The sequence below is a fragment of the Pristis pectinata genome, chromosome 20 (genome assembly GCF_009764475.1).
Source record: "Pristis pectinata isolate sPriPec2 chromosome 20, sPriPec2.1.pri, whole genome shotgun sequence".
Taxonomy (NCBI): Eukaryota; Metazoa; Chordata; class Chondrichthyes; order Rhinopristiformes; family Pristidae; genus Pristis; species Pristis pectinata.
The window spans coordinates 40,419,203-40,443,500 of NC_067424.1; the positions used below are offsets into that span (position 1 = coordinate 40,419,203).

Consider the following 24,298-nt stretch of genomic DNA (forward strand, 5'->3'; position numbering starts at 1 on the left):
CCACTCACAGGGGTGACAGAAGTCATGGAATTGGAGAGAAATCCCGGGATACAGAGCCATAAACAGGACACGACGGAGAGTTTGTGATGAGCGCGGGCAGTGGTTGGGAAAGAGGGCGCAACCCACCTGGGAACTTTCTCCAGCAGCAACTGGCCGAACTGAAGGGTGAGGGAAAGGTTAAATTGGTGGGTGTAAATGAGCTAGGATTGGCTTAAAGTTCACTCGGGGCTGTTGAGGACGGGATGGGAAAGTTGGGGATACTCAAGGATCTCCTTTACTCATATTTCGTCTCTCCGTCCCAACCTCAGAGCCCGTGTCAGGAACGCACATCAAGGTTCAGAACATCACCGGGACCTGCAACCTCATCCTGACCTGCTCCGTGACCTCAGGTGACAACACCAGCTTCAGGTGGTGGAGGGGAGGAGAAGCTGTAGGAAACGACAGCACCCATCACCTCTGGGAACACGGAGAGACGGTAGAGATTCATCATACAGCAGAGGTGGAGGACGTTGTGTACAGGTGTGAGGCCAGGAACCCCGTCAGTGAGGGCACGGCACAGATCCGGCTGTGGGACGTCTGTAAACTGCACACACCTGGTGAGTATCAGAGGGAGGAATCTGATGCAGAGAGTGTTGGGGTTCCCGTGTCCCAAGAGAGTTTAATTCCACAATTTATATGTAGCTACATTATGGATTGAATCCGTGTCCTGGGTGTGTGGGAGGGGGAACGGGACCCCGGTGAGTTTAATGGGAGGGCGGTGTTCAGATGGGTGAGGGTTCACCCAGGGTCCTCCCGCTCCACCCTCAGCACCACCGCCTCCAGCTGACGGCAGACTCAGCTCCCCCTCCGCTGGGGGAGCGGGTGGGCTCCAGTCTGGGCTGTTCTGCCCTTTATATCTGGGCCTCATTGGGTGGGGAGTTTTAGTTTTGTTTTATTTAAAAAAAACGTTATTGAAGAGATTGTAACACTGTTATCAGCATCCAAGATGTACTCCATCCCCCACAGGGCCCACCCACCCAGAAGGTCTCCAGTGAGCCAGTGGACACTGTGAGCTCCCGCTCTGGGAACATGCAAGAAACACAAGACGACAGGAAGAGGAGTGACCACTCGGCCCATCATCCTGTCCCACCATTCAGTGTGATCATGGGTGATCCGCACTGGTCACATTCTCCTTCTGTGCCATCTCTCCACACCCCTCTGTCCTCGATCTGTCAAACATTTATCCAGCTCCACTTTCAATACATCCAATGACCCAGATTCCATCTCCCACTGGGGCAGAGAATTCCAGAGATTCACAAACATCTGCGAGAAGACATTTTGACGTAACTCCACTTTAAATGACCGACACCTTCTCTTGTAGTTGTGTCCCCTTGTTCGTGACTTTCCCACAGGTGAAAACATCCCAACACCTACCCGTCAGTCCCCCTTCGCACCTTACATCTGTGAACGCAGTTAAACAGACCCCACTGTATCCCCAGGTCAAAGGCCTGGTCTGTCATGTTCAGGGATCCCAGTTGTTCTGCCTGTTTCCCAGAGCACTGCTTGTTAATTCCCCAGGCCGAGCTCAGCAAGCTGTTTATTCCTAAGCCTTCATTCTGTGCTTTGCTGAGCGATCCCCTGTGTGTTCATTACACAGAATGTAGTGTCCCAGTGTGTGACACAGTACACGTACACACAGCACACTCACACCCAGCAATACAGTTCTTGACTCACTCTTACAATAATATAACGTTCCCAATAACCTCACATGACAACGTCTGGCTGAGAAATCTTCTCTTCTCCATCCCAGGGTTAACCGGTTCCCATTGGAGGGAGGAGACTATCAGAACATGGGGAATAGAACATAGAACAGTACAGCGCAGGAACAGGCCCTTTGGCCCATGATGTTAGGCCAAATTAATTGCTACTGATGCCTAATTAAACTAATCCCTTCTGCCTGCACATGGTCCATATCCCTCCATTCTCTGCATATCCATATGCCTATCTAAGATCCTCTTAAATGCCTGTATCATATCAGCCTTCAACACCACTCCTGGCAGCCTGTTCCACTGTGTGGAAAAAACCTCACCCCGTACATCTCCTTTGAACTTTCCCCCCATCACTTTAAATGCATGCCCTCTAGTATTAGCTATTTTGACCCTGGGAAATCAGATACCAGCTGTCTATTCGATCTGTGCCTCTCATAATTTTATGAACTTCTATCATGTCTCCCCTCAAACTCCGACGCTCGAGAGAAAACAACCCAAGTTTGTCCAACCTCTCCTTGTAGCACATGCCCTCTAATCCAGGCAGCATCATGGTAAACCTCTTCTGCACCTTCTCCAAAGCCTCCACATCCTTCCTGTAATAGGGCGACCAGAACTGAATGCATATTCCAGATGTGGCCCAACTAGAGTTTTTAAAGCTACAATATAACTTCCTGACGTCTGAACACAATGCCTCGACCAATAAAGGCAAATATGCCATACACCTTCTTTACCCCATCACCCCGTCCAGCCACATTCAGGGGGCTATGGATTTGGACCCCAAAATTCCTCTGTGCATCAACGTTCCTAAGAGTCTTCCCATGAACTGTGTCCTGTTCTCTTACATTTGATCTCTCAAGATAAAACACTTCACACTTGGCCGGATTAAACTCCATCTGCCATTTTTCTGCCCATGCCCGCAACTGATCTATGTCCTGCTGTATCCATTGGCAATCTACGACACTATCCAAAACACAGCCAATCTTTGTGTCATTTGCAAACTTACAAGCTCACCCATCTACATTTCCATTCAAGGAGCAGGAAGAGGCAATTCGGCCCCTCTAACCTGCTCCCCACTCACTAAATTTAGGGCTGGTCGGACCTTGGCCTCAGCTCCACTTTCCTGCCTGTTCCCCACACCCCCCCAACTGCCCTCCAGACCAAAACTGTCTGTCTCGGCCTTGAATACATCCAGTGACTCGGCCTCCACAGGTCTCTGCAGGAGAGAATTCCAAAGATTCCCGACCCTCGGACAGAATAAATTCCTCCTCATCTCCATCAGAAATGAGCGGACCCTTATTCTGAAACTGTGCCCCTCGCTCTAGGTCCCCTGCATGAGAGGAAACATCCTATCAGCACCCACCCAGCTCCGATTCCTCCTCCAGTCACTGAGCTCGCCTGCTGACTGCCTCCTCTTGTCTCCTCAGCTGCGACTGAGATTCCCTCTCACACTGTGAATGGAACTCTGAGACGCGCAGTCTCCTTACCGGGTATCGCAGCCGGACCATCTGTTGCTATGGTTGTGTGGAGCTGGATATCAAACGGAACCAGGATAGCGGAATACTCAAAGGGGCACATTACATACTTCGGTTCTGAGGAGTACAAGCGACGGGTAACTCTTCATCCCGAGAACTTCAGGCTGGAAATCCGTGACCTACGGAGAGAGGACGCTGGTGATTATGAGGTGACTGTTACAGCAGGTTCAGGAGCTGAAAAAAAAATGAGAATCCGACTGGAGGTGTCCGGTGAGTGAGACTGCCGCGGAGGGGCCCGGGTTTCACCGGTTCCTGAAATGCCCCTAATTAATGGTTGAAGGCAGATCCTGTGCGTTCCCTTGTTTACTGAACCCCACTGACTGCCAGTAACTAGAACCTTGCCCTTCTTAGTGGTGGAGGTGGTGGGTTTGGGAGGTTACGTAGGAGTAGCCTGGGTGAGCATCTGCCATGCTTTTGACAGGTACTCACTGCAGCCACTGTGCACTTGTGGTGGAGGGAGCGACTGTTTCGGGGGGGTGGAGGAAGGGGTGTTTAGGTTGGTGGATGGAGGGAGTGAGAAGTGGATGGGGAACCGATCGAGCGGCTGCTTTGTCCTGGATGTTGTCGATCTCCTCGAGAGCTGTTGGAGCTGCCCTCACCCAGGTAAGTAGAGAGTTTTCCATCACACTCATGACTTGTGCCTTGGAGATGGTGGAAGGGCCTTGGGGCCTCAGAAAGTGAATCACTCCCCACAGGATACCCATCCAGAATTTATGGCTACATAAATTCTGTAGCCACAGTATTTATGGGGTTGGTCCAGCTGAGTTTCTAAGTCATAGTCTTACAGCACAGAAACAGGCCCTTCAGCCCAACTCATCCATTCTGACCATGTTGCCCAGCGAGCTGCTCCCATCTGCCCGTGTTTGGCCCATAGCCCTTGAAATCTCTCCTATCCATGGACTCATCTAGATGGCTTTTAAATGTTGCTAATGTGCCCACCTCAACCACTATTTCTGGCAGCTCATTCCATATACGCACCACCCTTTGCGTGAAGGAGCTGACCCTGATGTCCCTTTATAAATCTCTTGCCTCTGATCTTAAACCTGTGCCCTCTTGTTTTTAGCACATCCTCCCAGGGAAAAAGACTATGTGATTTCACCCTGTCTATGCCCCTCATGATTTTATACACCTCTATCATCTCAACCCTCCATCTCCTACGCTCCAGGGAATAAAGTCCAAGTCAACGCAACCTCTGCTTGTAAATCAGGCCCCCAAGTCCAGGCAACATCCTGGTTACATCTTCAGAATCAGGTTTATCATCACTGACTTACGTCATCAAATGTGTTGTTTTGTGGCAGCAGTACAGTGCGAAGATATAAAGACATAAAATTTACTATAAGTTACAAAATAAATAAGTAGTGCAAAAGAGGAATAACGAGGTAGTGTTCATGGGTTCGTGAACCATTCAGAAATCTGATGGCAGAGGAGAAGAAGCTGTTCCTGAAACGTTGAGTGTGGGTCTTCAGGTCCCTGTGTCTCCTCCCCAATGGTAGTAACGAGAAGGGGGCATGTCCCGGGTGGTGAGGGCCCTTAACGATGGATTTCACCTTCTTGAGGCACCGCCTCTTGAAGATGTCCTCGACGACGGGGAGGTTCATATCCATGATGGAGCTGGCTGAGTCTGCAATCCTCTGCAGCCTCTTTCAATCCTGCACATTGGAGCCTCCATACCAGGAGGTGATGCAACCAGTCAGAATGCTCTCCACCGTACATCTGTAGAAATTTGCAGGAGTCTTTGGTGACACTCCAAATCTCCTCAAACTGCTAATGAAGTAGAGCCACTGACGTGCCTTCTTCATGATTACGTCAGTGTGTTGGGCCCAAGGTAGATTCTCTGAGATGTTGATTCCCAGGAACTTGAAGCTGCTCATCCTTCCACAGCTGACCCTTCAATGAGGACTGGTGTGTGTTCTCCCGACTTCCCTTTCTGAAGTCCACAATCAATTCCTTGGTGTTGCTGACGTTAAGTGCGAGGTTGTCATTGCAACACCACTCAACCAGCCAATGTATCTCACTCCTGTACGCCTCCTCGTCGTCATCTGAGATTCTGCCAACAGCAGTGGTGTCATTGGGGTATTTATAGATGGCGTCTGAGCTGTGCTGAGCCACACAGTCCTGAGTGTAGAGAGAGTAGAGCAGTGGGCTAAGCACGCATCCTTGACGTGCACCTGTGTTGATTGTCAGCCAGGAGGAGATGTTGCTCCCAAAACGCACTGACTGTGGTCTCCCGATAAGGAAGTTGAGGATCCAGTTGCAGAGGGAGGTACACAGGCCCAGGTTTTGAAGCTTGTTGATTACTGAGGGGATGATGGTGTTGAACATTGAGCTGTAATCGATAAACAGCAGGCAGAAGTATGATTTGCTGTTGTCTAGGTGCTCCAAAGCCGAGTGGAGAGCCAGTGAGATTGCATTCATAGTAGACTTGTTGTGGCGGTAGGCAAATAGCAGCGGGTCCAGATCCTTGCTCAGGCAGGAGTTAATTCCAACCATGACCAACATCTCAAACAACTTCATCACATTAGACATGAGTGCTCCCGGGCGATACCTTTTCTGCACTCTTTCTAAAATCTTTTGCATACGAGGGTGACCAAAACTGTACATGGTACTCCAGGTGCCACCTCACCAATGTCTTATACAACTGCAACATTACTTCCCAACTCCTTTGTTCAGTGCCTGACTGATGAATGCCGGTGTGCCAAATGCCTTCTTCACCACCCCATCTCCCTGAGACACGAATTTCAGTGAACTATGCTCTTGCGCTCCTCGGTCCCTCTGTTCCACAACACTCCCCAGGGCCCTACTATTCACTGTAAAAGTCCTACCCTGGATTGATTTCCCAAAATACAGTACATTTATCTGGATTGAAAGCCATTTGCCACTCCTCAGGCCATAGACCCAGCTGATCAAGATTCCCCTGTATTTTTTCATAACCTTCTACATTATCTACAACACCACCTATTTTGGTATCAACTGCAAACTTACTGACCATGCCTTGTACATTTACATCCAAATTGTTTTGTAAAAATTGCAAACAACAATGGTTCCAGCACCGACCCCTGTGGCACTCTATCAGGCACAGGCCTCCTGTCCGAGAAGCAACCCTCGAACACTGAGCCGATTATGTTTCCAATCTGCTGTCTCCTACTGGATCCCATGTGATCCAACCTTCCCGACTAGCCTGCAGTGAGGGCCCTTGTCAAAGGCCTTGCTGAAGTCCACCTAGACATTATTCACTACCCTACCCTCATCTGCCCCCTCAGTTACCTCCTTGAAGAACTCCAAGAGATTTGTCAGACATGACTTCCCATGCACAAAGCCATGCTGATTGTCTAAAATCAGACCCTGTCTCTACAAATGTTGGTAGATCCTGTCCCTCAGAATCCCCTCCAGCAACTTACCCACCACCAATGTCAGACTCACCAGCCTGTAGTTTACTGGCTTGTTTTTGCCGCACTTTTTAAACAATGGCACCACATCAGCCACTCTCCAGTCTTCTGGAACCTCACTCACGGCCAGAGATGAAGCAAAAATCAGGGCCATTTGTAATTTCTTCTCCCGCTTCCCACAATGTCCGAAAATGCACCAGGTCAGGCCCTGGGGACTTATTCACCTTAATGCATTTTAAGGGCTCCAGTACCTCCTCCTGTTAATTCATATGTGGTCCAATGACAACAACACTCATTTCCCCCATTTCCTGAGATCCATCATTTTCCCCACAGTGAAAACTGAAGAGAAATATTCATTAAAAATCTCACCAATTTCCTCTGCTTCCACACACAGACGGCCATGCTGATCTTTAAGGGGACCTAGTCTCTCCCTAGCCACCCTGCTATTCTTAATATACCTGTAGAATCTCTTGGGATTTTGTCTCGTCTTGCCCGCAAGGTCCTTCTCATATCCTCTTTTTGCCCTCCTGACTTCTCTCTTAAGTGCACTCCAACACTTCTTGTAGTCTTCAAGAGATTCACTAGTTCCCAATGGCTTATGCACTGTGTACGCCTCCCTCTTTTAGTAAACCAGGGCCTCAATATCTTTCGTCAACCAGGGTTCCTGAAACCTACCAGCCTTGCCCTTCACCCTAACTGGAACATGCAGGCCCTGCATTCTGCACATCAGACCTGAAAAGCCAAGTACGTCCAAGTCCAGCTCCAGTTCCTTAATGTGGTCGGTCAGGAGCTGTACAGTCCAAGGAGTTGGCCTATTGCATCTGCTGGATATTGGTCTGTACACGGTTCCACACATGTAAAGGGGTGGGGCACCTTCGAAAGAACTGCCCTCACCTCAGGGCAGAAAATTCCATTTGGACATCCCAGGACAGTACCCCTCCCCAGCCCTGCGCCTGGGGCAGTGGACACAGAGATAGAGCATGTCACAGGCCAGGGATTGTCCAAGGGGTAAGAAGGCGAAGAGGAAGACAAAATGTCTCCAGCAACGTCCCGTGATGTGCAAGGGTCTGCGCTTGACCCCAGGTCTGACCCCGGGTACCCACCTGTCCGGAGGTGAAGCAACGGCCTGAGGGGTCCAGGCAGGAGGACGGAGGGAGGGAGCCAGAGACTCCCTCGATGATGGAGGTCCCTGCACTTCCGCACATCTGTGGGGTGAAGAGGAGGAGGCTCCCGTCGTCTGGGTTGGAGAGTGGTCCTGAAGCACAGGGGCCACCTGAGGGGGCAGATTTGGTTGTGTGGGTGGTGCCCAGCCTGTGCTCCTGTCGACTCTCTGTGCCAAGTTGAGAGGTGCACTTCCCCACCAATTGAGCGGAACGGGGAAACCTTCAGGACCCCAGCCCCTCACGTGGAACAGAGTGAGGTGCCCCTGTGGTTGGGGAGGGTGGGGACGCTCCTCGCGCCGCTCAGGGGTGGGTCACCTGGGTGCGGAGGTGGGTGTGTCCCGTCCAGGTCGTGACCTCCGTTCGGACTCCAGGAGGGCCCATTGGTTGCACGAGCCTGGAGCAAACGAGTTCTCTCAGAGCCTGTTCCCTGTGTCCGGAGATAGTGGGTGGGGGTGTTGTGTGGGAGACCAGCCCCTTCTCTGCCTCAGGACCCGGCTCCATCGGACATCTTGGACAAGGGGCGTTGGGACCCTCCTCAGGCACGGACCATGGGTGGAGAATGTCCCTGTCCGGCTGCTGCTGGTGGTCCCAGATTCCCCAGAGATACTGGGGAGGCTCCCTCCGTCACTAATCCTGGGGGTGGGATGGTGCCCGAGGTGGGTCCGGTTGGCACGACCGGAGCACCCACTGCGCTGAGTGAGGTGGGCATGTTGGTTGCTGGCGGTGACTGCCCGGGGAGGATCGGCGACCTGGTGTACGGAGAGGGGGACGGATCGGAGTCCATCGGTAGTGAGACGTTGGACTGCCCGGTGCCCAACACCGTGTCTTCGTTGGGTGACATCAGCAAGTTCCAGCCCGATCCCGGGGGAGCCGTGATAAGGCCCCATTGGTCGGATTTGCCGGGGCTCCTGCAGTCTGTCCATGCTGTCCTCAGGAAGAAGGAGAAGGATGCAGAAGTGGGCAGGAATGAGGGGTGCCTCTTCAGTGACTTCATGATGGTCCCAGCAGAGGTGCCAGTGGTGAGCAGCTCCGCTACTTCCTCACAGGGTGCTAGTGACAGGGTCTGATGTACCCCTGAGATGGAGACCACCACAGCCTGAACATCAATGGCAGCAGGGCGTCTCTCCGCAGGTTTCACCATCTCTCGGTCCTCAGGGACAGGAGATATGTGGTGACCTTCCTGCAGGAAACCCACACCAATCCATTTGGCTCCTGGAGTGGAGGGGGGTGCCTACATGAGTCGCCTCTGCTCTAACAAGTGGGTGGCTATCTTGCTGGTCACGACTTTCCAACCGGAGATCTTGGATCTCCAGGATCTTGTGCCAGGCCACCTGCTTCACCTCACCGTGCGCCTGGATGTGGTGCAATTGCACTTTGTGAACGTGTCCTCCCACAGGCCTGGCATGTTGCACCCGCGCTCGTTCCGCCAGGTGTCCGCTCCGCTGAGCTCCATTGACACTGGTGACCGCATCATCCTCGGGGTGGGGAGGAGGGGGTGGGATTTCAACTGCACCCTGGAGGAGGACCACTCCAGTCTCCAGCACGACTTGGCGTCGTAAAGAATTTAAAAGAGCTCGTGGGATCCTTTGGCTTCACGGACACCTGGCAGAATCTTCACTCTGACTCTCATGTCTTCTTAAGGAAGTCGAGAGGAGGAGACTCCCGTACAGACTGCCTGTATGTTTCTCAGGTGGATGTCTCCTGTGTGTCGGCAGCCTCTATGCTGCCGGTGCCACGCTCAGACTACCACCTTGTGTGGTTGGAGTTTCTTCCACTGCGTACTCGCACTTTAACAACCACCTGCTGGAGGACGGCTGATCCTGGTATAGGCGCTCAGCAGGCATTCGGGCTCGGACTTCACTTTGTAGCCCTGGTCTAGCTTCTATGCCATCGGTGGATCCTTGATCAAGGTCATTGGCAGAGGGTCAATAAGGTCAGAGAGTTAAATGTGTGGCTCAAAGATCGGTGTGGGAGAAGTGGGTTTGAATTCGTGGGACATTCGCACCAGTACTGGGGAAGGAGGGAGCTGTTCCGATGGGACGGGCTCCACCTAAACCATGCTGGGACCAGGGTCCTGGTGAATCGCATAACCAGGGCTGTAGATTGGGCTTTAAACTAAACAGTATGGGGGTGGGTTCAACGGATTGGAAAAGTATGGAAAAGTAAAAGGGAAGGAGAGTGCAGGAGAGACTACTGAAATCTTCAGAATAAAAACATGTTTAGAAAGTGGTAAGAATTTAACTTCAGGCAACATGGAGACAAATTTGAGAAGGGTGGTGAATACAGACTGAAGGGGGTGGGGTGGCTCTGATGGTAAAAAATGAAATCAAGTCCTCAGCAAGAAATGACAGAGGATCCGAAGATGTAAAATCCTTGTGGGGAGAGTTAAGAAACTGCAAGGGTAAAAAGACCCGAATGGGTGTTGTATCCAGGCCTCCGAATAGTAGCCAGGATTTGGGGTACAAATTACAACAAGAGATAGAAAAGGCATGTAAGAAAGGCAATGTTACAGTGGTTAGGTGGGACTTCAATATACAGGTAGATCAGAAAAATCAGGTTGGCACTGTATCCCATGAAAAGATATTTGTAGAATGCCTGCAAGGTGGCTTTTCAGAGCAGCTTGTGGTCAGGCCCACTCAAGAAAAGGCAATTCTGGATTTGGTGTTGTGCAATGAACCAGATTTGATAAGGGAGCTTAAGGTAAAGGAACTCTTCGGAGGCAGTGATCATAATAGGATAGAATTCACCTTGCAGTTTGAGAGGGAAAGCCAAAATCAGATGTATCGGTACGACATTTGAGTAACGGTAACTACAGAGGTACGGGAGAGGAGCTGGCCAGAGTTGATGGGAAGGGGACCCCACCAGGGATGACGGTAGAGCAGCACTGGCAGGAGATTCTGGGAGTAATTCGGACTTTGCAGGATCATTTCATTCCAAAGAAGAAGAAACATTTTAAAGGGAGGATGACGCAACAGTGACTGATGAGGGAAGTCAAATACAGCGTAAAAGCAAAAGAGAGGGCACACAATATTCCAAAAATTAGCAGGAATCTGGATGATTGGGAAACTTTTAACAGCCAACAGAAGGCAACTAAAAAAGGAATAACAGGGAGAAAAGATGAAATATGAATGTAAGTTCGCCAATAATATAGCAGAGGATACCAAATGTTATTTCAAACATATAAAGAGTAAAAGAGAGGGAAGATTGGACATTGGACCACTGGAAAATGAAAATGGAGAGATCGTAATGGGGAACAAAGTAATGGCGGACAAACTGAATAAGTATTTTGCGTCAGTCTTCACTGTGGAAACACCAGCAACATGTCGGAAATTCCAGAGAATCAGGGGCAGAAGTCAGTGTAGTCACTGTTATTAAGGAGAAGGTCCTGAGGAAGCTGAAAGGTCTGAAGGTAGATAAGTCACCTTGACCAGATGGACTACACCCCAGGGTTCTGAAAGAGGTAGCTGAAGAGATTGTGGAGGCATTAGTAGCGATCTTTCAAGAATCACTAGATTCAGGAATGGTTCCGGACGACTGGAAAATCACAAATGTCACTCTGCTCCTCAAGAAGGTAAGGAGGCAAAAGGTAGAAAATTACAGGCCAGTTAGCCCGACTTCAGTGGTTGGTAAAATGTCAGAGTCCATTATTCAGGGTACTTGGAAACACATGATAAAAAAGGCCAAAGTCAACATGGTTTCCTTAAGGGAAAATCTTGCCTGACAGATGTGTTGGAATTCTTTCACAGGAAGATAGACAAAGGAGAGTCGGTGAATGTTGTTTACTTGGATTTTCAGAAGGCCTTTGACAAGGTGCCGCACATGAGGCTGCTAAACAAGATAGCAGCCCGTGGTATTCCAGGAAAGGTACCAGCATAGACAGAAGATTGACTGACTGGCAGAAGGCAAAGAGTGGGAATAAAGGGGGTGTTTTCTGGTTGGCTGCCGGTGACTAGTGGTGTTCCCTAGGGGTTGATGTTGGGTCCATTACTTTTCAAGTTTTATGTTAATGATCTGGATGATGGAATTGATGGCTCAGTGTCCAAGTTGCGAATGATACGAAGATAGTTGGAGCGGCAGGTAGTGGTGAGGAAGCAGGGAGTCTGCAGAAGGACTTGGACAGGTTGGGAGAATGGGCAAAGAAGTGGCAGATGGAATTCAGTGCAGGGAAGTGTACGGTCATGCACTTTGGTGAAAGGAATAAATATGTAAACTATTTTAAAAATGGGGGGAGAATTCAGAAATCGGAGGTATAAAGGGACTTGGGAATCCTAGTGCAGGATTCCCTGAAAGTTAATTGCAGGTTGAGTCTGTAGTAAGGAAGGCAAATGCAATGCTCGCATTCATTTCGAGAGGATGAGAATATAAAAGCAAGGATGTCATGCAGAGGCTTTATAAGGCGTTGGTCAGACCACAATTTGGAGTGTTGCCAGTAGTTTTGGGCCTCATATCTAAGGAAGCATGTGTTGGTGTTGGAGAGGGTCCAGAGGAGGTTTATGAGAATGATCCAAGGTGTGAAAAAGTTAACGTATGAGGAGCGTTTGATGGCTCTGGGCCTGTACTCACTGTTCAGAAGGATGGGGGGGGGGGTGGGGATCTCATTGTAATCTACTGAATATTGAAAGGCCTGGATAGAGTAGACATGGAGAGGATGTTTCCAGTCGTGGGAAAGTCTAGGACCAGAGGATACAGCCTCAGAATAAAAGGACATCTGTTTGGAACAGAGATGTGGAGGAGGTTCTTCAGCCAGAAGGTGGTGAATCAGTGGAATTCATTGCCACTGACGGCTGTGGAGGAAAGTCATTGGGTATATTTAAAGCAGAGTTTTATACATTCTTGATTAGTAAAGGTGTCAAAGTTTACGGGGAGAAGGCAGGAAAATGGGGTTGAAGGAAAAATAATTCAGCCATGATCGAATGGCGGAGCAGACTTAATTGGGTGAATGGCCTAATTCCGCTCCTAGTCTTATGGTCTTATGGTCTTGACGGCCCCCATTCCTTTCAAGAGAGGAGTATGTCAGGGATGTCTTATGTCTGGCCTGTTGTATACCATCTGAGTTGGGACATTCCTGTGACGTCTTCGGAGGTTGACGGGTCTGGTTCTGCACGAGCCGGATATGAAAGTCATTCTCTCGACCTACGCTGATGACGTGCTATTCATGGTGACGGAGCCCATTGAACTGCGGAGGATGCACGAGTGCCATCAGGTCTTCTCAGCTGCATCCTCTGTGTCCTCTGTTCCAAACTCTTAGTGGCTCAGTGGCAGGTAGACTCCCTGCCGGTGGAGATGAGACCATTAGCGTGGAGTACGCATCTCCTCTGCCTGGGAGTCTACCTGAATCCCTCAAGGGAGACCTGGCCAGTGAACTGGCAGGACCTGGAGACGAAAGTCATTGCCCAGCCGGGGCGCTGGTCAGGCCTCCTCAGGATGCTTTCCTACCAGGGCAAGGTGGTGGTCATAAACCAACTGGTGGACTTGATGTTGTGGTATGCGGTGATCACCTTGACCCCACCTGCTGCCTTTGCCATGAGAATCCAGAGGAAGTTGATGGACTTCCTCTGGGGTAATATGAAAGATTGGGTCAATGCAGTGTTCCTGAATCTCCCAATTGGAGTGGATGACAGTCGCTGATGTGTGTATGTACACAGTTCAGAATCAGAATCAGGTTTATTATCACAGATATATGTTGTGAAATTTGTTGTTTTGTGGCAGCAATACAGTGCATGATATAGGGACATAAAAATTACAAGTTACAAAAATAAATAAATAATGTGAAAGAGGAATAACGAGGTAGTGTTCATGGGTTCTGGTGGAGGGTGGTGCCCTGGCTAAGAGAACAGCCTGCCCCAGTCCTATCTCACCTTATGCCCACCTCATCAGGTGTCAGTGCGGCTCAGGTGTGTGGAGCGATTCGGGCTGAGCTCACCTCCCCTCATTTGGAATTGCTCTTTTAGATCTAGGCTCTGGAATCTCATCCGGGAGCCGATCCCACATTACTTCAGCCCTCCCTCATCGGCACCCATTGTGCCATTCCGAGATGCAGGTAGGAAGTACTTATATGGGTTATTGCTCCACACCTTGTACTTCCTAGCCCTCGTTCACGCTCCTGACACACCGTGGGGGTTGGTCTTTCCACCTGGGAGTGAGGGGGTTCTCCAGTGGAGGTCCCTCTATGTGGGGGTCTGTCCCTTGTACATCGTGGACCTGGGGTGGAGGGTGCTGCACTGAGTTCATAAGCCTGTACACGCATCTGCCAGCTGCTTGGCACTTCTGTGGGCTGGAAGACAACGTTTACCACATGTACTTGGAGTGTGTGAGGTTGTAGCCCCTATTTCCATATCTGAAGGGGCTACTCCTCACCTTCTGGTTAAATGTTAGTGCCACCCTCTTCGTATTTGGTCATCCAATGCAGAGGGGGTGGCGTGGGAGGAGGATGTCCTGATAAATTTGCTCCTGGGGTTGACCAAGTCAGCTATCCATGGAACATGGAGGCGGGCAGCTGAGGGCTCCGCCAGAGCTGACTGCCTGTCAGTCTTCCGGGGGTGTTTTCGTGCCCAGGTATCCCTGAAGGAAGAACACGCGGTATCCAAAGGCATCAAGGAGATGGTCCGGGACCTTTGGGCACAGCAGGAGATAGATTGCATTCTAGATGAGGATGGGAATATTTTAATTTAGTTAGTGTTAGTTATTGTTGCAATTTATATTGTTTTGTTGTAGTTTTGTAATATTTGAAATAAACTCATCTTTGTAAAGAAATGGCCCGGTGTGATGCAAGCACACTTGTTTCGAGAGGTGGCCACTCTCCTGATCTCTATCGACCAGGGTGAGTGCATCATCCTCGGGAGGGGATTTCAACTGTACCCTCAAGGAGGGGGATCACTCTGATCTCCAGCGCGGCCAAGTGTCGGTGAAGAAGTTGAAGGAGCTGGTTGGCTCCTTTGACTTGGTGAACATCTGGTGAAATCTCCATCCTGACTCCAGCGCGTTCACCTGGGGGTCTGGAGGAGGGGGAGGCTCATGGATCAACTGTCTGTATTTTTCACAGATGAACATCTCCTTTATCTCGCCAGCCTCTTTGTGGCCGGTGCCGTGCTCGGACGGAGTGGCTGGTGTGGGCGGAGCTCATTCTGCTGCGTCTGCAGGTGGGGCCCGCGTACTGGCACTTGAACAACTGGATGCTGAAGGACGGCTGATTCATGGATTTGTTCCGATGGTTCTGGACTTTTTGGAGGAAGGAACGGGAGGGCTTTCCCTCCTTGAGGCTGTGGTGGGATATGCTCAAGGCTCACATCCATCTCTTCTGTCAGAAGTACAGGAGGGGCTCGATCAAGGAGCGGGAGTCCATGATCAAGCGGTTCGAGAGGGAGGTGTTCGACTTGGAAACTCATCTGGGTCCAACCACTTTCTTCTGGCAGTGACACGAGGAGAAAAAGGGCGCGCTGAGGGACTTGTAGCTTGAGGGGTCCTGAGATGTGTACGTGAGGTTGGGCGTCCCGATATTGCAGGATTTCAACCATGATTCACCCTTCTTCTCTTGATACAGCTGCCACAGGGCTGGGTCCTCGACTGCTTGATCCAACTTGAGCATTTCCCTTTCAAGCCTCTCAGTCTTGGACTCCTGTTCCTTGGTAAAGGCCTTTGCAGAACAGATGGTCGTGACCTTGCCCACATCCCGCCAGAGCCACTAGGAGGGGAAGCCCTCCTGCTTCCTTCCTCAAGTGGTCCAGAACCATCGGAACAAATCCCAGAATCGGCCGTCCTTCAGCAGCCAGTTATTAAAATGTTAAAATGTGGATGCCACCTGCACACGCAGCGGACTGAGCTACGTTCACACCAGCTGGTGGTCCGAGCACGGCATTGGCCATATGGAGGCCGCCGAGACACAGAAGACGTTCACCTGTGAAACATACAGACAGTTGGTCTGAGAGCTTCCCCCTCCTCCAGACCCCCAGGTGAAGGTGCTGGAGTCAGGATGGAGATTTCACCAGACGTCCACCAAGTCAAATGAGCCAAACAGCTCCCTCAACTACTTCAATGACACTTGTCCGCGCTGGAGATTGAAAAGATCCGCCATTACTTGGGTACATTTGAAATCCCCCTGTGATGAACTCGCCGCGGTCGATGGAGTTCAAGAGCGCCGACACTTCTCGAAACAAGTGGTCTTGCATCACGCCGGGCCTGGGGGCATACATGTTCACAAAGTGCAATGGCACGCCGTCCAGACCCAAGGCGAGGTGAAGCAGGCGGCCTGGAAAAGACGCTGGACCCCTGTCATCTCCGAATGATAGGTCGGGGCTAACAAGATACCCATTCCACTGAAAGTGGAGCTGCGGCGACTCATGTAGACGCCCACCTCACCACTCCAGGAGCCCGTGGGTTCATCTGCCAAAAGGTGTGGGGTTCCTGCAGGAAGCTCACCACATATCTCCCGTCTTTGAGAACCGAGAGATGATGAAACCTGTGGAGAGACCCCCTACTGCCGTTGACGTTGAGGCTGTGGTGGTCTCCATATCAGGAACACTTTAAATCCCGTCAGCGACACTCGTCGAATCCCGGCCCATCGGTGGCAATGGGGCAGGAACCTCTCCACCTCAGGGGTCAGGGCAAAGAACGGGACCAACGTTCCCAGCTCCGGACGTCCAGCTGGGGCCAGGTCCCAAGGTAGAGAGGTACAACTATCCCCTGTCCAAACACCGCCCACAGACCCAGAACTGGGGGAACCGTGAACAAGGACACATGTCTCCCCTAGGTGGGCCATGCCCTCCTCCTCACCCAGGACATTCGACCCAGAAGCAGCTCCGGGAGGGTCCCCAGCCTCCCCACCCACAGGGGCCCCTCAGCCTGTCCCACGAGAGGGGTTGGTGCCCCAGGGCTTCCCCCTTCCCCTCGGGACAGAGTGTCCACCCTCTCTTGGAGGAGAAGGCTGGGACATCCCCCAGTAACCGACCGCCCCCATCAGGTGGTCTCAGAACCTCAGGACCACCGTCTACCTCAGAGGAAGGACACCTCCTCCTCCTTCCCTGAGGGGTGCGGAGGATCAGAGACTCCATCACAGAGGAAATCTTCACATCCACCGCCCTGTCTTCCTGCCTGGCTCCCCCAGGACACGGCTCAACCTGGGGGCAGGTGGGTTCTCCAGGGTCAAGCCCAGGGGTAAGTGCAGGCCTGGACTGGAGCAACCCACACTGTGGGTAGATGCCGGTGCTGTAACTGTCCTGGGACAGGTCTGCCAGAGGTCCATCTGGTTCTGGAGTGTAGGCTTTCAGTACCAGAGCTGGGATGTTATCTGTTCCCAGAACCGTTGCTGTATCCAGTGCTTTCAGCTGTTTCCTAATGTCACGGGGGGGTGAACTGAACTGTCTGGAGACAGGTTTCTGTGACGGTGGGATCTCAGGGGGAAGCCGGGGGAGATCATCTTCTCAGCACTTCTGTCTGAACAGATCAGCCTTGTCTCCAGCACTCACATGTTGGGTCCTACCGTCACTGAGGGTGGGGATGTTCTTAGAGCCTCCTCTTCTGGGGAGTTGTTGAACTGTCCACCATCATTACGACCAGCTGTTGGTGGACTGTAGACTTTTGATCTGAACCATGGGTTGTGAGATCCCTCAGCTCTATCCACTGCGGCTGGTTTTGCTGTTGGACTCACATGTCGTCCTGTGTTACAGCTTCACCAGGCCGGGTCCTCATCGTTTTTGGGTCCACCTGGTGCTGCTCCCAGCATGCCCTTCTGCACTCCTCAGTGAACTGTGCACGGTGCTCCCAGTGTGGTCTAACCCCTGTATACGGAGACCAGAACTGTGCACGTTGCTCCCAGTGTGGTCGAACCCAGGGACACGGAGACAAGAACTGTACATGGTGCTCCCAGTGTGGTCTAACCCAGGGATACGGAGACCAGAACTTGGGTGTGTGTGAGTGGGGCATGGAGGAGGACTGAGTTTAACTGTGTGGGGAGGCTGATGGGAAGGGGGGTGAAGTGAAAATTAAATAAAACTGCAGATGCTAGAAATTTGAAGTAGAAATAGAAGATGCTGGAAGATCTCAACAGGACAGGCAGCATCTATGGATGGAAAAACGGTCAAGGTTTTGGGTCTGTGACCCTTTGTCATAGCTGGGAGAGAAGTAAGGTTTTCAGTCGGTGAGAAGGATGTGTGGAACAAAGGGAATGTTTGTGATAGGATGAGTTCAAATGGCTTTACGGTCTTGGTCCATGGGATAAAACATCAATGGGAAGGCTGTGGGACCTGCCTGCCAGGCTGGGTTCAATGATCCGACAACAGTACAGAAATGGAAGGTGAAAAATGCTGGAAAATCTCAGCAGGTGAGGAAGCATCTGAGGAAAGAGAACTAGTTTCTGATGAGGGACCGGTCGTCAGAGCTGAGAAAGGGAGAAATAAGTTAGTCCGGGTGTCAGTGAAATGTGGGGGAGGGGGAGGGAGGGGGGACCAAGGGGGACGTGCAGCGGGTGGGAGAGGGTTGATCTACTGTGACTGTGGGATCCGTTGCTGATGTGGTTCTGGTAACGGGGACTTGCCCAGCCGGACGGACGGTGCACCGGGAGAGGTAACGGGGGGGGGGGGGGGCAGGCTGAGAGTTGGGGTGCTGTGTGGTGAGATCGGGGGGGTGGTGAGGACACTGTTCTGGGGTCCTGGGGTGTGTGGAACGGAGTACATCCCGTCTGTGTCATATCACAGGAAGACAGGGTGGCAGTGGTTTCACTGTCTTTTCTCCTCCCTCCAGCTGCAGAACCAGGATTGGCGTGGTGGGCGATACTACTGATCCTGATGGCTGTGGGCATCATCTTTGCCGTTCTTGTGTTGTGTTGGAAGAGGTGGAGGAGGACAACACAGCAGAAGCTGTAACATCTGTACCCGTGAGGATCTGCACCAATTCCGGGAGTGGGGGGGGGGGTGGGGGGCGGGGGTTGTCACTGGGGGCAATGGGGAGGAGCTGGGTGAGGGGTGGGGGTCGGAGCAGTAGGGAGGAGTGAGGTGGGAGGGGCTTGAGGGTGACAGAAGAGGGTGCAGGAGGAGGCGGGTGAGGTCTAAGCTGTGGGAGGGGGGAGGAGGAGGGAAGGGATGCGAGGAGGTGTGGGAGAGACCGCGTTCAGACCACTGAACACATCCCCGTACCCTGTGTTCTCCCCCCACAGTCCGGTGGGATCCAGTAATCACAAACAGCCCCGGACAGAACACAAACGGTGAGCAGCAGAAATGACCCGGCTGGGGTGGTGGGGCGGGAACGGACTCTCACAGACCATCACTGTCACCCTGCAGTGGGATCCTGGGGTCAAGTAGTTCCAGGGAGACAGAACTGGGAGCTACACGGCAGTGCTGTAACCAAACATCCAGACACTCAAATATCCCAGAATAGAGACACCCAGTTACTGGAGCACGCAGTCCCCCATACACCCAGTCACTGGGTTACACTATCCCCCACACAGCCAATCACTGGGGTACATTGTCCCCCACATCCAGTCACTGGGGTGACTGACTGAACTGAGCCACACAAAAACTATAGCTGGGAGATATAAAAGTTTTTATTCAACATGGCAGATCTTCCGGAGAGAATCTCATTTTTCTTTAACACAAAGACAAGAATAAATAATGAAGTAATTTCAATTGCTATAATCACCTACAGAACTTCAGTATTTTGAATGTAGACAGGTAACTTTCCAGAATTACATATATACAAAGGCAGCACTTCCCAACTAGCAGAACTGCTTTGAATATTCAATACTGGTGGCTGGTCCGAAAGCTTCTGAGCACAAAATCCAGACACCCAAAATGGACCTCTCTTGTTACAGTGCCGAGGAATGGCTCCCTGAATAGCCAGAATATTAACTGACAAAACAGACCTGTCCTGAACTGTGCATTGTGGCAGGGATACACCTTTAACAATGTGATAATACAGGAGATGGCCACTTAATGCCTTCCCTGATCTCATCCTGTAGTTTTCCATAGAACCATAGAACAATACGGCACAATACAGGCCCTTCGGCCCACAATGTTTAACTGCCCTTCAAACCACACCTAAGACTATCTAACCCCTTCCTCCCACATATCCCTCGAACTTAAATTCCTCCATATGCTTATCTAACAATCTCTTGAACTTGTCCAACGTATCAGCCTCCACCACCACCCCAGGCAGCACATTCCATGCACCAACCACTCTCTGGGTGAAAAACTACCCTCTGACATCACCCTTGAACATCCTACCCAATACCTTAAAGCCATGTCATCTTCTTTTAAGCATTGGCGCCCTGGGAAAGAGGTGCTGGCTGTCCACTCTATCTATTCCTCTCAATATCTTGTATACCTCTATCATGTCTCCCCTCATCCTCCTTCTCTCCAATGAGAACAGCCCAAGCTCCTTCAGTCTCTCCTCATAATCCATTCTCTCTAATCCAGGCAGCATCCTGGTAAACCTCCTCTGCACCCTTTCCAACGCCTCCACATCCTTCCCATGATGAGGCAATCAGAACTGGACAGAGTCCTCTAACTGTGGCCTAACCAGAGTTTTGTAAAGCTGCATCATTACTTCACTGCTCTTAAACTCGACCCCCGACCTATGAAAGCTAACATCCCACAAGCTTTCTTAACTACCCTATCCATCTGTGAGACAACTTTCAATGATCTGTGGATATGAACCCCCAGATCCCTCTGCTCCCCTCCACTGCCCAGAATCCTGCCATTTACATTGTACTCCGCCTTGGAGTTTGTCCTTCCAAAATGTACTGCCTCACACTTCTCTGGATTGAGCTCCATCTGCCACTTGTCAGCCCAGCTCTGCACCCTATCAATATCCCTCTGCAAGCTTCTGCAGCACTCCACACTATCCACAACACCACCGATCTTTGAGTCATCTGCAAACTTGCTAACCCAGCCTTCCACCCCCTCATCTAAGTCATTAATAAATATCACAAAAAGTAGAGGTCTCAGAACCGATCGCTGCAGGACACCACTAGTCACAGCCCTCCAATCCGAATGCACTCCCTCCACCACAACCCTCTGCTTTCTACATGCAAGCTAATTTTGAATCCACCCGGCCAAGCTTCCCCGGATCCCTTGGCATCTGACCTTCTGAAGAAGCCTACCATGTGGAACCTTGTCAAACACCTTACTAAAATCCATGTAGACCACATCCACCGCACTACCCTCATCAACCTTCCTGGTCACCTCCTCAAAGAACCCTATCAGGCTTGTGAGGCAAGATCTTCCCTTCACAAAGCCATGCTGACTGTCCCTAATCAGTCCATGTTTCTCCAAATGCTCATAGATCCTATCTCTTAGAATCATTTCCGACAGCTTACCCACCACAGATGTAAGGCTCACCCGTCTGCAATTCCCTGGACTATCCCTACTACCTTTTTTGAATAAGGGGACAACATTCGCCACCCTCCAGTCTTCAACGGCGCCACGAGTTTCGGTCAAGCTATAGAGATCCCGAGACAGCTATCACACCTTTTGTCTTAGTATAATTGAGTTATAACCAAGGCATTCAAAGGCAGGTATCACCCTTCATTGTTCAGACCAAGTATTCACCTCGATGTTAATTACTCTCAGTATCGCCACCGTCTGACATATTGGAATGGTTCGTTACCCGAAACAAAGGCAGTTAACATACTTAACATTCCAACCTAACTAGTGGGTCAGCAGCTTGCTTGTCCTTGCTAAAGAAATATAAGTGCATATATATATATTTTGTTTGCCAGTTATAAGTATGGTTGCAATTCTTAACCCTTCACTTCCTCATTCGCTCCTTTTTATCATTTTATGATAAACTAGAGCGGCGCTGAGAATGAAGCCAACAGCTCATTAATAAGGACCTTGCAACAGGTATTTAGACAGGCCAGCACCACACAGCATACTATTATAATCACTATTAGTCCCACAGCTCCATGCAGCAGGTATGATGCCCACGACCCTCCTGGCAGTCACCTCAACCAACTTGTCCTTCCTGTAAATCCCTGTCTAAAGCTACCTACTTGTGTCTAAATGTCCTGAATAGCATGGGAGATGTTGTAAGACTCATCTTTCACGTTGGTGATACATCTGTCCCCAACTATAGCACATACTCCTCCTTGCTGAGCCAGCTGGTAGTCCACAGCATACCGGGTCTGCTGGGCATAAAGTCGAAGCTCTGCCAGTTCCCGGTTCACCGCCTTCAGGCCCTCCATAGTACTGTTTCCCAGTGCAGCCAGTCCACAAATAAGGTAGTTCCGGTTTTTTGCAGCTATAGTTCCTGCCAAACCCCCCAGAGAGAGAGTACTCAGGAATCCATGGCCTAGCGATGCTAAGTGAGATCCCAATGACATAGGATCCCTCCAATCCTCACAGAACTCCTCACTAACTGACCGCACCACAAGTCTTCGTCGGACATGAGCCTTCTGGGGGCAGGGGACCGTGACCGGCCCGATCGTTCCTATTGCAAACCAGGCTGGCAGAGTGGGGGTGGCTGTTGTGTAAGTGACACTAAAGAGGAACACATACCCTTCCTTAGCCCGGTAGCAGGTTACATCTCCCGATTGCCGTGGACTAGGCATTTGAGACTACCAAGAGATCCCAGCAACATTTCTCCCATGTTCCCTCAGGTAATTCTCCCTGGTTAGCCATTCTAAAGAGACATTAGACAATCTCACGTGGGTCTCGTTCCCTTCTCCACAAACCCATCGCTCTCCTGCAAGTAACGTAGCACACCTAGTGGCAGCGCACTCACAGCTAAACCATCCCCCTTTAAACCCGCAATTCCTCTCGGTACAGGTAGTGGTGGCACATGCTATCATATGCTGTACAATCGCTAGCCCACAACCCCACCCTATGCCGGTGAAGCTGTGGGTGAAGGACTGGTGGTGGGCTGTACTATTAGGTCCTGTTACTGTTCCCTGCAAGCATTTACCCGGTAGTACCCTCCTGTAAGTTCCCGTCTGCCTAACACACTTTGTTTTTGAAAATTCATACTTTAAGAGGACACTGGGGCTCCAGCTTGGCGTGGCTACAAAAAGGCCTTACACTGACTCTGCCAAGGGGTAACAAACGGTGCGATTCCCATGTAGCTGCATATGTATTTTGGAAAACAAATTATCCTCTAACACCCACACAAGAGTACTAGTAATGGTGAGGAGTCCGAATTTAAAAAGTATTATCTTTCCTCCGGTGGCCATCATTTACAGTCACTCAGATGAATCCAGCGTTCCTGGCCTTTTACTTTCATGGCTGTCGGTGTTTGGAGTAGTATCTGGAAGGGGCCTTTCCACCGAGGTCCCAGTTTAGGGCGCTCCCAATCCTGTATCAGTACCGAGTCTCCGATTTCCAGGTCAGGCAATTCCGTGTTCTGCCCTTCAGGTGGTTTGAAGGCACTCTCCACCTGTGAATGAAGAAACTTTAAAGAGGATGTAAGTTGTCTGAAATACCTTTGTAGTTCATCCCCCATGATATTAATATCAACCTGTGTCGGGGGTGGGGGGGGTTTGGTGGCAGCGTCCCATGGGGTTCTTCCCGGACGCCCATAGACGATTTCGGCAGCCGATACCCCGGTGGCCGAGTGGGGGGGTGATTCTCATTTGGTATAATGCTAAGGGGAGAACCTTCAACCAGTTTAGACCTGTCTCTGACACTAACTTGGTTAGTTTATTCTTGGGTGCTGTTAGCTCTCTCTACTACACCCGCTGCTTGAGGGTGGTAGGTGCAGTGGAACTGCTGTTCGATATGCAGTGCCTCGCACAATTCCTTATTTACTTTCCCTATGAAGTTGGGGGCCATTGTCAGAACTTATCCATCGGGGTACCCCAGATAACCTCTGTAAGCAATAACTTTACCACCGTTGAGGCCTTACTGTTGGTGGTTGGAAAAGCTTCAATCCATCTACTAAATGCATCAGCAATAACAAGACAGTACTTGTAACAATGTACACGCGGTAATTCAATAAAGTCGAGTTGTATACATTCAAAAGGACTGCACCTTGCACATTTGTTTTTCTGAGTCAGGGGCGTCCCCCTGTAAATGCTGCACAGTGACCATGTCTGGGGTGCCCGGCGTTTCTATCTTTGGCTTGCAAACAACTGCTTGTTTTTCCATAGTGGAAACGATTTTAGACCCCTGGCATGCTGCCAATTTCGCTTCTGTATCTGCCCTGTTATTGCCCTGGGTTATTAGGGAGGCATCTGAAAGGTGAGCGGAGCATTTAATGATGGCCAATTTGTTTGGGAGGAGGATGGCTTGGAGGAGGTTCTTTTCATAAGCTGCATTCTGTATGGGGCTACCTGTAGAGGTCAGAAATCCCCTGTGTGCCCAGAGTTGGCCAAAATCATGGCCAACTCCAAAAGCATAGCGGGAGTCAGTGAAGACGTTAGCTACTTTGTCCTTGGCTAAAATGCAAAGTCGGGTCAGGGCAAAGAGTTCTGCTTTTTGGGCAGAGACTGGGGGCTGCAGAGATGCAGATTCCACACTCTGGGAGTCATTTACCACGGCATAGCC

At 50.8% G+C, this 24,298-nt stretch overlaps 1 protein-coding gene across 2 annotated transcripts in view; it reads left to right on the forward strand.

Annotated features, from left to right (window-relative positions):
* Nucleotides 1-23,751, forward strand: part of LOC127580904 (SLAM family member 5-like) — a 665,368-nt gene extending 641,617 nt beyond the window's left edge. The window contains exons 4-7 of one of the 2 annotated variants that reach the window (XM_052034884.1): nt 500-596; nt 3,173-3,490; nt 18,564-18,654; nt 18,912-23,751. In XM_052034884.1, coding sequence (XP_051890844.1) covers nt 500-596; nt 3,173-3,490; nt 18,564-18,654; nt 18,912-18,993 — 588 coding nt within the window. In that variant the 3' untranslated portion in view covers nt 18,994-23,751. Of the gene's footprint in view, nt 1-499; nt 597-3,172; nt 3,491-18,563; nt 18,714-18,911 lie in introns of those variants that run through there. The other variant, XM_052034885.1, reaches the window with a different exon arrangement.
* Nucleotides 23,752-24,298: the final 547 nt, after the last annotated feature.